This window comes from Sciurus carolinensis, chromosome 1, assembly GCF_902686445.1.
Source record: "Sciurus carolinensis chromosome 1, mSciCar1.2, whole genome shotgun sequence".
Taxonomy (NCBI): Eukaryota; Metazoa; Chordata; class Mammalia; order Rodentia; family Sciuridae; genus Sciurus; species Sciurus carolinensis.
This window is the reverse complement of record NC_062213.1, coordinates 119,591,687-119,605,774: the sequence shown is the minus strand read 5'-3', so window position 1 is coordinate 119,605,774 and position 14,088 is coordinate 119,591,687. Positions and strand designations below refer to the sequence as shown.

The 14,088-nt window shown below is 36.0% G+C and overlaps 1 protein-coding gene across 1 annotated transcript in view; it reads right to left on the bottom strand.

Moving 5' to 3' along the window:
* Dph5 (diphthamide biosynthesis 5) overlaps nt 1-9,400 on the bottom strand; it is a 36,337-nt gene extending 26,937 nt beyond the window's left edge. The window contains exons 1-3 of the mRNA XM_047562203.1: nt 9,099-9,400; nt 8,758-8,914; nt 641-765 (exon numbers count right to left, since the gene is read on the bottom strand). Coding sequence (XP_047418159.1) covers nt 641-765; nt 8,758-8,892 — 260 coding nt within the window. The 5' untranslated portion in view covers nt 8,893-8,914; nt 9,099-9,400. The remainder of the gene's footprint in view (nt 1-640; nt 766-8,757; nt 8,915-9,098) is intronic.
* Between the last annotated feature and the right edge of the window lie 4,688 nt (nt 9,401-14,088).

Genomic DNA, 14,088 nt, shown 5'->3' with positions numbered 1-14,088 from the left:
TTTAATTGTCCTTATGTTCCTTAAATCTGTGACATAAATCTTGGGTCACCAGCTGGAGACAAAAACTATTCTATTTGGCTTGACATCAGAGATTGATGATGCTTGACTAGACAAGTAAAAGCACATCTTCGTGATAATGAGGAAGAACAAGGCTCCCAATGGATATAAGAAATTGAAATCAGAAGCTTGAAAAATGATAAATTCAAGACAAGTAAAATGACAGTAGTATAATCTAATATTACATGATTAAAAAAGAGAAAAAAAAAAGCCTAAAACCAAAGGAAGTCAAAGATGATTGTAATTATCTGAAGCAAATGGCAGGCATGACTTCAGATAATATAATGACATATTTAATAATGATACACTGTTTAAGGCATTTGATACTCTATATCATCTTCTAAATAAGAGAATCAAGATACAAACTTTAGAGCTGACATTTGACAATGTAATGATACTTATGATGGGTATCTTTAACAAGCAGATATCCCTCATTAATCTCAAAGATAATGAAATTTTAAACCACAAAATTTTAGATAGAGCTCAGATAAACCACAGCCTCTTATATGGAAGATAAGTTTTAAATGTAATAGAATAATTATTACTGATTAATAAATAACTCAAAATGTTTGCTTAAGCTTACCCAAATGGATCACCAACCACAAGGAATGCAACATCACTGATATCAGCATCCTTTAAAATATTATCTGCTTCTTGTTCCACTTCTTCTCTATCAGCAAGAATCAATTTTCTTCCATAAAAGTCTTCCTATAGATTTAAGTCCAATATAAAAATGAAAGAAAGGAGGTGACCATTTCAACACACACACACAAAACAATTGTTGTCTGGGGCTGGTGTGAATGTTGGCAACCATCCAAATACAGATCATTCAATATAACTCATCAATGAGCTGGCACACTATACCATGGTTGCAATTAAACTCTATCTTTGGGGCTATCTTAATATCCCAAGAGGAGGCAGCCCTCTTAACATCTGAGGCTTTTTGCATTTTAAATTTACCTCTAAATTTGACTCTAATAGACCAGGCAGAACATTATAGGATGAACAGAGAATATGTATGCATGATTCCTACTTCAGAAACATGATAATACAGAATAAATACATTAATAATGGTGAGTATGGTAGTTTTGGTTTTATCAAATTTCTATAGGATGGTCAATGACATTCTAGCTAAAATAAAAGGCAACATCAAATAAATAAAAGAAAATTATGATTTGACTATTTACAAAACAAGCAAACATTCCTACATAAATGCAAAAAAGACAGATTTTAAATTGTATTCCCTTGCTTCTGCTAGAAAGGCAGAGTTTCAGGAGAAAGAACTGAATTCTAAATATACAGAAGTTTCCATGCAGAGGGCTTTGGGGCTCTAGAGAAACAAACCAAGGAGTGAGCTAATAAGCTGGTGGTCATATGGTACTGGTTAAAAGTTTTTATGCAAGATCAGAATCTTATAACCAATTTCCTATGAAGTAACGTGCAATTTCAATGAAGTAAAGGTGGATACACAGATAAATATTATTTCTTACATATTGAGAATTTTTAGTTACTAAAAGTAATATGGAGTGCTGTAATGGAGGAGTCTGGTACTTGATAATATCTGTCCAACAAATGAGTAAATGAACAAACGATTAAGAGCATCCAAATTTCAATTCTGGTAACTATGTCCTAATATGTAACTAAAATGTGTTCCTTAAATGTGAAAAAGATCCCTTCCTAAAGAAATGTTCTAGAAATTCCCAATGACAATCTTCTTATAGAGATAAAATGTTCTCTTTCATTTCACTTTTACCATGTACTTTTTTCTTAACCATTAATTTTGATATTCCTTACTTTGATTTTATGACCCAGAAAACTTAATGGTTGTAGAACACTTATACTTACATGTCTAAGAGAACACACGCATACTGATTACTGCAAACTGAAGAAAACAATGGCCTTTACTGAACTTTTTTTCTTTCCCATTACTGGACTGAATCCAGGAGGACTCCACCGACGGAAGTACACCAGCCCCCCCTTTTTTAATGTCTTCTTTTGCAGATGGACACAATGTCTTTATTTATTTATTTTTAAAAACCCAGTGCCTCACTCATGGTAGGTGGGTGCATTACCACAGCCACAACTCCAGCCTATACCAGCCCTTTTTATTTTTTATTTTGAGACAGGGTCCTACTAAGTTGCAGAAGTTAGCCTCCAATTCATGATCCACCTGACTCAGCCTCCAGGATTGCTGGAATTACAGGTATGCACCACATCTGGCTGAACTTCCAACATTTCTTAAAAGACCAAGAAACCACATGTCAGTAATAATCCTATTTCATACTTTATAAATGATCTAACAAAAAAAAGTCACTCTCTCAACACTGATATTATTTTATTAGCATTGTTCTTTACTATCACTTATTCTAACCTATAGTTTACTGTCTAATGAGACAACAATGGTTATATATACACAAACATTCCATTATAATCAAATGGCTGATCCTCTTGAAAAAATATTTAAAAAAGGGAAGAGATAGCAAATGTAATAAAAGACTGATGCTAAATTATTTTTAAATTTACCCACATATTTATTCATTCATATATTCACTAAAGATATATTTCTTATGCACATCCTCCATGCCAAATTCTATGCTTGATGTTGGGAGATGGTGGTGAATGAGACATACATTCCTATCACCCTTAAGGTGCACACTAGTGGAGAATTAACTACCACATATATACTAAAAAAAGCATTCAGTCCAGTCAGGGCTGAGAGAAGTAAAATAAGAAAAACAGGGAGTACTATTTAATAAATAGTTTTAAATTTGGATTATATATTATCCAATGACTGATTAGCCAGTTTTTGTCGTCTCAGCCCTAATCATTCATGAAAATGAAGGTAAAAGTTAAAAATTCACTCGTGCCATAAGTTGGCAGTTTTTAATAGAACAGGGTAAGTTTAAATTGTTTTCAGATTTCTGGAAGCTACACAAGAAATTAGTAGTGCTCTTTACAGTCTGCAAGAAGAGGACTGGAATAGAACTGGAATCTCTTTATGTTTTGTAATATCTTTTAGTACTTTTTGAATTGTAAACCATTTAATGGACTAGCTAGTCAAAAAATAGTAAGAGTAGAGGCTAAAAGTAGTATTCAGAAACAAATGACAAAGTCTTTAAAATACTGACATTTAAACAGAGAAATGAGTTTACAAAGAGACTAAGAAAAATGGAAAGGTAAAATACAATTAAGACAAAGTCATGTCTTCAAAACCAGCTTCAAGCAGTGGTCAATTACATGAAAAGAAGTAACACAGGTAAGAATTCAAAACTATTCTCTAGAGTTATCAACTATAAAAGAATTGAGTTCTATTCTATGAAAGAATTGTTAAAAATATGGAAATACTTCTGAGAAAAGGGAATAAGCCTGTAAGAGTGTGAGACATTAGTGGAACTGGGGACCATGAAGGTATACTTTTACAAAAAGCTCTATATAAAAGAAAAAAAGAATAATAACTATGGGGAAAACAGGTTTAAAAGAGGAGACTTTTAGACCAAAGCTTGAGTATGATTTCAGAAGGAGAAATACAGTTAATACATGAGAAATACATGGTAATACAGGTTGAACATAAAAAATAATGATGTAAGGTTTCAAAGAAAATGGTTTTAAAACCATATCTAGATGGAGTTAGGTCTTGAACAGGAAAAACAGCCTCATCCTACAAGTCATTTTCTAAGACTGGAAAGAAGATAGACTCAGATTTGTGGTAAGGGCAGATGAGAAGTTAAAACAAACAAAAAAAAACTCATAGCGAATGGCCTCTTTTTTTTCAGTGTGAAGTCCTTTACCCTTCTTTACTGTCTCCCTGATCTCAATCCACAGCAGCTAGACAGGAAAACAACACAACAGGGAAGAGTTGGTATCCAGATGATGTAAGTAACAAAGAGAGGGAACAGATACACTGGGAAAAAAATGAAAGCCATTTCAATGAAGCCCAATAACAAGTATAGCAAATGTTTGTGCTTTCCTCCTCTATGCTTTTAAAAACTCAGTTTTCCTTCAAGGTAGAATGCTCTTTCCTTTATCAAATCTTATCCTATAATAACATTATCTGTACTAAAACATTTACATTAGGATTACTCTGTGATCAGGCACTGTTCTAAAAACCTTATATATATGAATTCATTTAATCTTTACCTCAATCTGAGATAGGCACTATTTTAATCCCCGTTTTACAGGTAAAAAACAGAGCAAAGAAATGGTAAGTGATTGCTCAAAGGTAGAACTTTGGTTGCAGAATTTCCTACGTGCCACAAATCGGGAATAGATGGAGAATAATGTTCTCTACAAGGTAGCTGGGGCTCCAAGTTAGTCTGCTCTGGCATGAGCAGTTTTCTCTATGTACCCTGCAGTGATGAACAAATGTTGTTCTGTACTTCGATTACAATGTAAAGAAACAAACAACAACAACAAAAAAAGGGTTGGGATATATTACTTTAAAACACGGCTCAAGGTATCGCAATACCAGATCTTCAACTCTACTACAAAGCAATAGTAACAAAAACGGCATGGTATTGGTACCAAAATAGACAGGTAGACAATGGTACAGAATAGAGGACACGGACACAAACCCAAATAAATACAATTTTCTCATACTAGACAAAGGGGCCAAAAATATGCAATAGAGAAAAGATAGCCTCTTCAACAAATGGTGCTGGGAAAACTGGAAATCCACATGCAACAGAATGAAATTAAACCCCTATCTCTCACCCTACACAAAACTCAACTCAAAATGGATCAAGGACCTCGGAATCAGACCAGAGACCCTGATCTTATAGAAGAAAAAGTAGGTCCAAATCTTCAACTTGTTGGCTTAGGATCAGAATTCCTTAACAGGACTCCCATAGCACAAGAAATAAAAGCAAGAATCAATAACTGGGATAGATTCAAACTAAAAAGCTTTCTCTCAGCAAAGGAAACTATCAGTAATGTGAAGAGAGAGGCTACAGAGTGGGAGAAAATCTTTGCCACATACTTCAGATATAGCACTAATTTCCAGAATATACAAAGAACTCAAAAAACTCTACACCAAGAATACAAATAATCCAATCAACAAATGGGCTAAGGAAATGAACAGATACTTCACAGAAGATATACAAGCAATCAACAGATATATGAAAAAATGTTCAACATCTCTACTAATAAGAGAAATGCAAATCAAAACTACCCTAAGATTCCATCTCACCCCAATTAGAATGGCGATTATCAAGAACACAAGCAACAATATGTGTTGGCAAGGATGTGGGGAAAAAGGTACACTCATACACTGCTGGTGGGTCTGCAAATTAGTGCAGCCACTCTGGAAAGCAGTATGGAGATTCCTCAGAAAGCGTGGAATGGACCCACCCTTTGACCCAGTTATCCCACTCCTTGGCCTATACCCAAAGGACTTAAAATCATCATACTACAGAGATACAGCCACGTCAATGTTCATAGCTGCTCAATTCACAATAACCAGATTGTGGAACCAACCTAGATGTCCTTCAATTGATGAATGGATAAAGAAACTGTGGTACATATATATATATATACAATGGAATATTACTCAGCCATAAAGAATGATAAAATTATGGCATTTGCAAGCAAATGGATGAAACTGGAGAATACCATGCTAAGTGAGATAAGCCAATCTCAAAAAACCAAAGGATGAATAATCTCGCTGATAAGCGGATGATGACACATAATGGGGGGTGGGAGGGGTTAGTGTTAGGGTTAGGATTAGGGTTAGGGAGGGGGGCAAGAATGGAGGAAGGAAGGACTGTACAGAGGGAAAAGAGGGGTAGGAGAGGTGGGGGGAAGGGAAAAAATAACAGAATGAATCAAACATTACTATGTAAATTTATAATTACATAAATGGTATGCCTTTACTCCATGTACAAACAGAGAAACAACATGTATCCCATTTGTTTACAATAAAAAAAAAAACACAGCTCAAATTCCATCTAGCTCATCTAATATTTCCTAACCACCACAGCTGGAAGTGAACTTCTTTCTTACATGTATTCCTCATAGTAATTAATGACTAATAATTATTTCACATTTGGGACCACTTCTACTTTTAGTAGGTAAAAGCAAGAGTAATGATTTAGATAAGCTCATCTCATTTCTTTATAGACATATGATTTTACAGTTTCTTCCTTCCACTACTATTATGTATTGTTATTTAAATTATTTCCTAGATTTACTACCTTAGATTAATTATCTTTTGGCTAGAGAAGATATAAATAATACTACCTCTTTGAAAATTTCAAAATTGTTTTCAATTTAAGATCAGATAAATTTAAATTTCTTTATCAATGATGTGGTTGGTGCCTTTTATAAAACATTATGTTTGATTATTGATAAAAGAAAACATTTAATTATAGAAAATAGATAAAATTTTCTAATTTTTTTCTCACTGTGAAATAGTCATCTGTAGTTGAGACCAGATTGTATAAATAGGTATGTTAAGCACATACAAATTTCTAAAAAATCAATTTGTTGCCACGTGCAGTGATGCACACCTGTAATCCCAGTAGCTCAGGAGGCTGAGACAGGAGGATCAAGAGTTCAAAGCCAGCCTCAGCAAAAGTGAGGTGCTAAGCAACTCAGTGAGACCCTGTCTTTAAATAAAATACAAAATAGGAATGGGGATGTGGTTCAGTGGGCGAGTGCCCCGAGTTCAATCCCCAATACCAACAATAGAAAAAAAAATCAATTTGTTTTAAAGAGAAAAGGTAGAAATGAAGGGAATAAGGAGGGAAAAAAAGTGGTCGAAGTGAAAGTGATTCTGAAATTTTACTGGATAACATAAGGGCATAAATTTATTTATAACTTACTTTAGTCTAGAAATGATTCACTGATGGTGGATAAAGTTGTGTATGTCAAGGTGTTCAGGGAAGAACATGAACCAAAGACCTGGAGAAGAACATGGAGAGCACGCCAGAAGAAACTTTGTGATATGGTAGGATTTAAGACAAGCCATTTTGCTTGAATCCTCCCTTTCTTTAGATGTTTTCTAAAGTTATACTTAGTGTAGCTTTTATCTGTCTATAAGACTGCAGAGACACAGTACAGTATAAAGATCAAGAGTGACAAATCTCAACTCAGGACTGCTTTGGTTAATAACCTGCCTCCATCACTCACACATTGGGCAAGTTTCCTAACCTCTCTGCACCTGTAAAATGTTAACAGTAACTATGGAATAAATAGACCTATTCTAAAGAAAGCATTTAAAACAGTGCAAACCAAGTGTCCTATAAATGTTAGCACTTGCTGTGGAAGAACTGATATTCTTACGTCTCAACAATGCATACATAATTTACCAATAGATGAGGCTGGGGCCAGATCTTGACTCTACAGTAACTGTTTTTTGGGGAAAAAAATTCTTAAAAAAATTAGAGAAACCAAAATTGACATTTAGTTAGTGCATAAAATTTACAAAGCACTTTCACATACATCTTAATAAAACCCTACATAACCTTCCAACTGATTACCTCCATTTGACGAATGAATATAATACTGTGTGGTAGTTGTCCAGTGACAACTACCATTTCTGAACACTTCTGTGTCATGCACTTTGCTAAGAACCTATAAGGCAGACATTTTTGACTCATTTTACATATTAAGAAACTAAAGTTAAAAGACTTGTTCAATGATATGTAACAGAGTAAAGACAATCTAGGTCCAAACTTTCTTCTACACCATACTAATACCTTCTTTATAAAACTGATTTGTTATTTTATTCTGTTAGATGATTTTAAGTTCATTGTAGTTTTCTTTGACCACTGATCAGAGTAACATATTTCCATCATCCTGAGGTTAGATATTTTGATTCCATCCTAACAGTGAAAAGAATGGGGCCAACAAATCAAAGCTGGTCATTAGATAGAAATTTTTTTCAAAGCATGCATATTTCAAAGAACAGTCTTTAATTCCTTCAAGATTTTAAAGTAACTCTGGGGCCTTCAGAATTCTCTGGGGTATGAATCTAAGAGGACAGAGACCTGAAATTCTGTTGGTCACTTTTTTGTTTGGATAACATGACAAAGACAACTCTAAAAATCTACTACCTCCTCCCATAACACCTCCATCAATCTTTTAATCTTAACTTACACCCTACTTGGAGTTTGACAATAACCTGAAACTGACTTCCTCTAAAATTCACTGAGCCCTTATAAAGAAAGCCAGTTAAATATATAACTACACTAACAAATCCTCTGGTTATTTAGTCCCAGGCTTACTTAATATATACATGTGTAAGCTTTATTGGGAGATACCTACTTAAAGGTAGGATCCCTTTAGATGTTACCGGCAGACAATCAACATTCCCTAGGGAAATACTTCAAAGGGGTAGGCTTTCAGCATGGTTTCTGAATATATAACCGACTCATTAAGGTGTCAGCACCTCATTAGCACTCAACTCAGAAAGGATTTCTTGCCTATCGCATGAAATAAGGGATTCTGATAACTGCTCCCCGTGGAGTGTAAAATAATGTTCCTTTATTTGCTGGAGAAAACCACAAAATTAGACTTGTAAAGTAGAGAAACCACTCTTTGATCTTTCAAGTCACTTGGTTGGTGTATGATTTCCATTCTTGTACTTCTGAGATCCTTAATCAATAGGAGATGTACTTTAAACAAGCAGAAGCTCTACGCAACTTAGTTTATCAAAGTCAGACATCAGGTAGTTTTCCTGAGATGGGAACCTAAATCACCTACCAGGGCTTCCTTCCCTACAGTCAGGACTGAGGTGTAGGCTTCCAAGTACACTCGACTGCAGCGTCTTACAATTTCCAGGCCCTTCACTGTGATGTCTTTGGCATCTCCCAGACCCAAGCCGATCAGGTAAAGCATTTCGAACTCCCGGGGGAGGTGACTGCAGGACGAAGGAACAAGAAAAGCAATGTCAGCTACACTGGGGATACCTTAAGTCTAGTGAGGCAAATGAACAGAGTAGCCCCCCGAAAAGCGACAAGGGACGAATGGGGTTTGAGACCCTCAAGTCACAAGCAAGGCTTGGAGCCACGTTTTAAACAATCTCACCAGTTGAGTCCAATTACCCGATAAGAGAATGTGAGCTGGTCTCCTGTGCTCCGCCAAGTAATAATCGCAGCCGGCTTTTACAGTGAAGCAACTCTAAAACAGTAGAGCCACGCCGACCAGGTACCACGCCACTGGTCTCATCTACGGCGGCGCCGCAAAACGCAGGCGCCTTTGCTGCACTTTACGACTAGCCAGGGGGCATGGGAGAGCCGGCTTGTGATTGCCGGAGACCCGACCCCGACTCCGCTGCTAGAGACTCGAAGGGAACCACGGCTAGAAGGCTAAAGGTCATTGAACCGGGGCAGTCGGTCCAACGCCCCCAGCCTGCTTCCGGGAAAAAAAACCCGCGTGCACACCCTGCCCCGAATCAATAACTTAAACATCCCCTTTTTAGTCCCGGGTAAGTGCGGTGGATCTTTGCCCAGGAAGAGCTCCACTCCAGTTGGGCTGCGAGCCCCCAGCTCAGCACCTGTACTCCGCAGTACTCGTAAGGGGTGGCGGACGAGAGGGACTCCCCGAATTTGCCCCGCGTTTGCACGTATTGTAATCCCCGCCCTCTCATTGGGTAGTTTAAGCAGTTGCCTTCTGGCGCGGTGTCTGATTGGCAAACCCGGCGGTGAGTATAGTTCTGATTTCCCAGCGGCGCACCGACTTCTCGGGTCTGTCCTCTAGAACTTTAGCCGGAATCCCCCTAGGATCTGCCTTCGTCATCTTCATTGTCGGGAATCCCAGACCCTCCTGTCTAGAGAAATGACCTTTAAGAGTGCTTAGGGATTTCAGAGCTCATCTCAAGTGCTTGCACAGGGGGAATTCTAATGAAGAGGTTAATTAGATGTAGTTTGGGTATCGGAAAGGTTTGCTTTGAATAAAGATGCCGTTCCTAAGTTCACTAGCGATCTCAACCAAGTTAAAAACAACAGTTTTCATTGCTTCTTTTGGTAGTCAGTATTGATTATTAAGAATTTTCTTTGTGTTTCTTCGACAGGGCCTTGTGTCTTTTTGCCCAACTCTCCTTCCTTAATTCTTGGCTTTTTTTCCTTTGAGTTCCTCCTATGATTTGTACTTCCCATGGTATATACGCTCTTCTTAATTCGTTCTGCTTTCATCACGTTAATTTATTCCTCACACCATATTTGTAGAGCATGTATCTGATAACGGCCTTGCATAAGAACTCTCAAAATACAATATTAAAAAAAGTTAACCTAAAAACATGGGGAAAAGATTGAAACTGAAGCCAAAAAAGAGATGCAAATAGAAGAAAATCATTTTAAAAGCAGGTGAACATTGGACATAAAGGAAATAACTTAAATCACGAGATACCACTATATATCTATAACAATCATTAAAATTAAAAAACAACAACAAACAAAACGCCAGAAAAACTGTCAGTCCACTTATAGAATTCTAGGTTATTCCTAATATTTTGCTAACTCAAATTCCAACCTCCCATTCAGGCGTCTTCCCTTGGATAAATGTATAACTTTCTGCAGGAAATTTTAACCTAGATAACCAGAGTTGCATCAAATTCAACACATCCAAAATTGAATTCATATCTTCCCTTCCATTTTAGCTTTTCTCTTGATATTATCTACTTTGGTGGGAGGGAGAGGCAGGATTGTCATCCATACAGTCACCCAACCTAGATGCTTGGAAGTCACCAAATATGTTACATTTGTTTGTCCTTCTCAATAAAATCTGTATCTACATTCTCTGTCTTGGTTTGGGTCTTCATTCTGTCACTCCTCTAGCTTGGTCATCATGTCTCCTTTGCATTCAACCTTCTCTTGGAGGCCAGGAAGTTCTAGTAAATGTGCAATCTAAAAATGTCATTCCATTTCTAAAAATCCTCGTGAGACCAGAATGTTCAGGTGCCTTAACATCACCACCAGAACATCTGTGGTATGGTTATTGCCTTTCTCTCTCCACACCATGAGTTTGTTCTCTAGCAGTACTGAACTGCCTATAGTTCTGTGCCCACAACATGTCATTTTTGCCTCTGTACTACTCCTTGGGTGTGGAATACCGTCTCCTATTCTCTCCTGCCTAGGTAACCACTACTCATCCTGTTAAAAGACTAAATTCAGGGAGTCTTCTCAGAGATCTCCAAAACCCTGAGCTATGTCTCTTTATACTCTGTGTATATCAAGTTAATATAAGTCTTTTTGTAATTGTACATCTATATTTCTTCTTTATTAAACCATCAATTTTATGAAGTCTGAGAGACCATGTCTTATTCATATTCTTTTACCTGTCATATAGAAGATTTTCAATAAGTATTTGTTTATAGGTAAGTCATTCTGTATCCACTAGTAGCTGAGCAATTTCTTTGAGTTATGATTTATTTTCTATTTTAGGAAATGCAGGGGGTGATATTTCTAAATAGTTACCAAAATGTTATCACTAGAATATCACATATGAACATGCCTTGCCCTGCCACTTTAGAAACCATTGGTGGTGAAAGGCTTTTGTTGGACATTACATATACTTTACATGCACATTACTGAATAGGTAAAGTTTCCACTGTGCTGGTCATTTCTGTGTGTGTTTGTCTTCATATTTTCTCTGAATATTCTCAAGTAGATATGCTGTGAATGGATATTACCAAAAAGAATAATCCGAAGAAAGGAATGCTTTATTTTCTTTTAGGAAATAAATCTATACTGAAAATGGAGTAGTTCTATACAGGCAAGGAATTGAAACATGTATATTTAGAGGCAGAAGAAATTTCTGTTTTTATGCTGCTTCAAAATTTAGCCAGAAGAACTTACAAACCTACCTTTCTACTTGCCTTCATTCCTCAATAGGAGTGTAAATTTTTTAGACTTCTTGGGAGGAAAATAGATAAAATAAAGGTGTTTTGGCAATCTTTTTTTCTCCTTAGCTCCACAACTATAAGCAGCAAAGTTTGCCTCATCTTTTATGCAAAACTATTCTGTAGATTTGGATGTTTCTCCTTTGCCATTTAAAACAGGTTTCTGATATGATTACACTTTCCCCAACAATTTTAGTAAAACTTTCAAACATAGGAAAGAGCTTTACAGTAAACGTTACATAGTTACCTCCTAGGTTCTGCAGTTGTGAACAATTTACTGTATTTGCTTTATCACACATTAATCCATCCTCCTGAATATCAACCAACCTTACTTTTTGCAGAATTTCCAAGGGTGTTGTGGATAAGAGTATGCATATTATTGTATTTTATTTGAAAGATAAACTTCTTTCTAGGTAACAGATTTAACAAAAAATACCTAGGCATATAGCTTATCAAATTTTATTATTTCTTCACCCAGTTTAAGCTGGGCTTTAAAATTTACTTTTAAACAATTTCCAATTAATTTTAAACACACATGGTAGCATTACTTTAATAATAAAGCAGTCGGAATACAGATTTTTCTGATAGCAAATTTAAAGTTCCATGTGTAGCAAAAGAGATACGAAGAGGATGGTTATAGAAGATGGCAACTCTAGGACTGAAAAAAAAAAAAAGAAAAAAGGATGAAGTGAAAACCTTTTTGAATTTAAAGAATACTAAAGATGAACAAGGCCTGAAGAGTATTCTACTCCATGTTCCTGCTTTCACGTAGGACAATACCAAATCATCCCTGATGGTAAACATTCATACATTTTCTGAAAGGTTTTGTTTTGTTTTTTTGGTGGTGCTAGGGTTTCAAAGATATTTAAAGTGTTTTTATAACCTTTTCCAGTAACTCATTTTTAATGCCCTCACTATCAGAATTTCTTCCTTACGTCTAAGACCTTCAGGCAATAGTCAGTTGTACAATGTAAAAGAGACACACTGTCTCGTAAGTAGTTAATATTGATGACTTTTCCATTTTATTGTCATAAGCACATCATAAACTACTTTCAGTTTAAAGTAATAATGTAGTTGAGATGCTGCATTACTTTATGGATGAATTGTCATTACCTTAAATCTAAAAGAAGTCATCCTTCAATTTTCCTATTTGAACTTGTGTATTGAAAATGAACCTTCAGGGGGACTGACTAAACTCCATCTGACCTTATTGTGAATAGAGAATATTATTTTCCTCTGAAGCTGGCCTTTTAACCTACATGTTCCCAGAGATTGCCTTTGTTAGAGGGAATCTTGATTAATATTCTTAGAGTCTAGAGACCTTGAATTGATTGATAGTCATTATTTTCTAACAATTCACAAGTACATGTTAATTAAAGATAATGTTGCATTTGGGGAAGGAACAGTATTTACTAAGGTTAAAAAGATTTGAAGTTACCTTATGCATTAATTTAGGAAAAGGTCGCTTTTTCTTTACTCAGTGATCTTATTTACTCATCATGTTTTACATCATGTGGTGACGTGAAATGCACATATAATATAAAAAATAAACCTAGAGCTAATTTCTGTGGGAAATATGGGAAATTTTATTGTTTTCATCAACCCTAGCTGATTAGATTGAGAGTAACAAGGTGGAAGAAAGTCACCTAAAGCCCTGTTTTTTTGTTGTTGTTGTTGTTTTGTTTTAATTTATTTATTTTGATTCATTGTACATAAATGGAAAGTCCTGTTTTTGTAGCTCCCCAAGATGTTCCCTTATGTGCCTGTATGTGTAAACCGTTTTTTCTTTAGGCCTTTGGTTTTTTTGTTTTTTGTTTTTGTTTTTGTTTTTTGTTTTTGTTTTTGTTTTTGTTTTTTTTAGTATTGGGGATTGAACCCAGGGACGCTTAGCCACTGAGCCACATCCCCAGCCCCTTTTTGTATTTTATGTAGGGAGAGGGTCTTCCTGAATTGCTTAGTACTCGCTAAGTTACTGAGGCTGACTGAACACTCCATCTTCCTCCCTCAGCCTCCCAAGCCACTGGAATTACAGGAGGAGTGCACCACCACACCTTTAAGCCATTTTTATCCTTAACAGTTCCTCCAAGTCTGTTGCTAAATAGGTAGAATCAGGGATACATAGTTTCACTTTTCCTGTGCTTACAAAGCTGTATAGTGTCCTTTTAAATTTTATTTATGGGAATATTTAGTGGGAA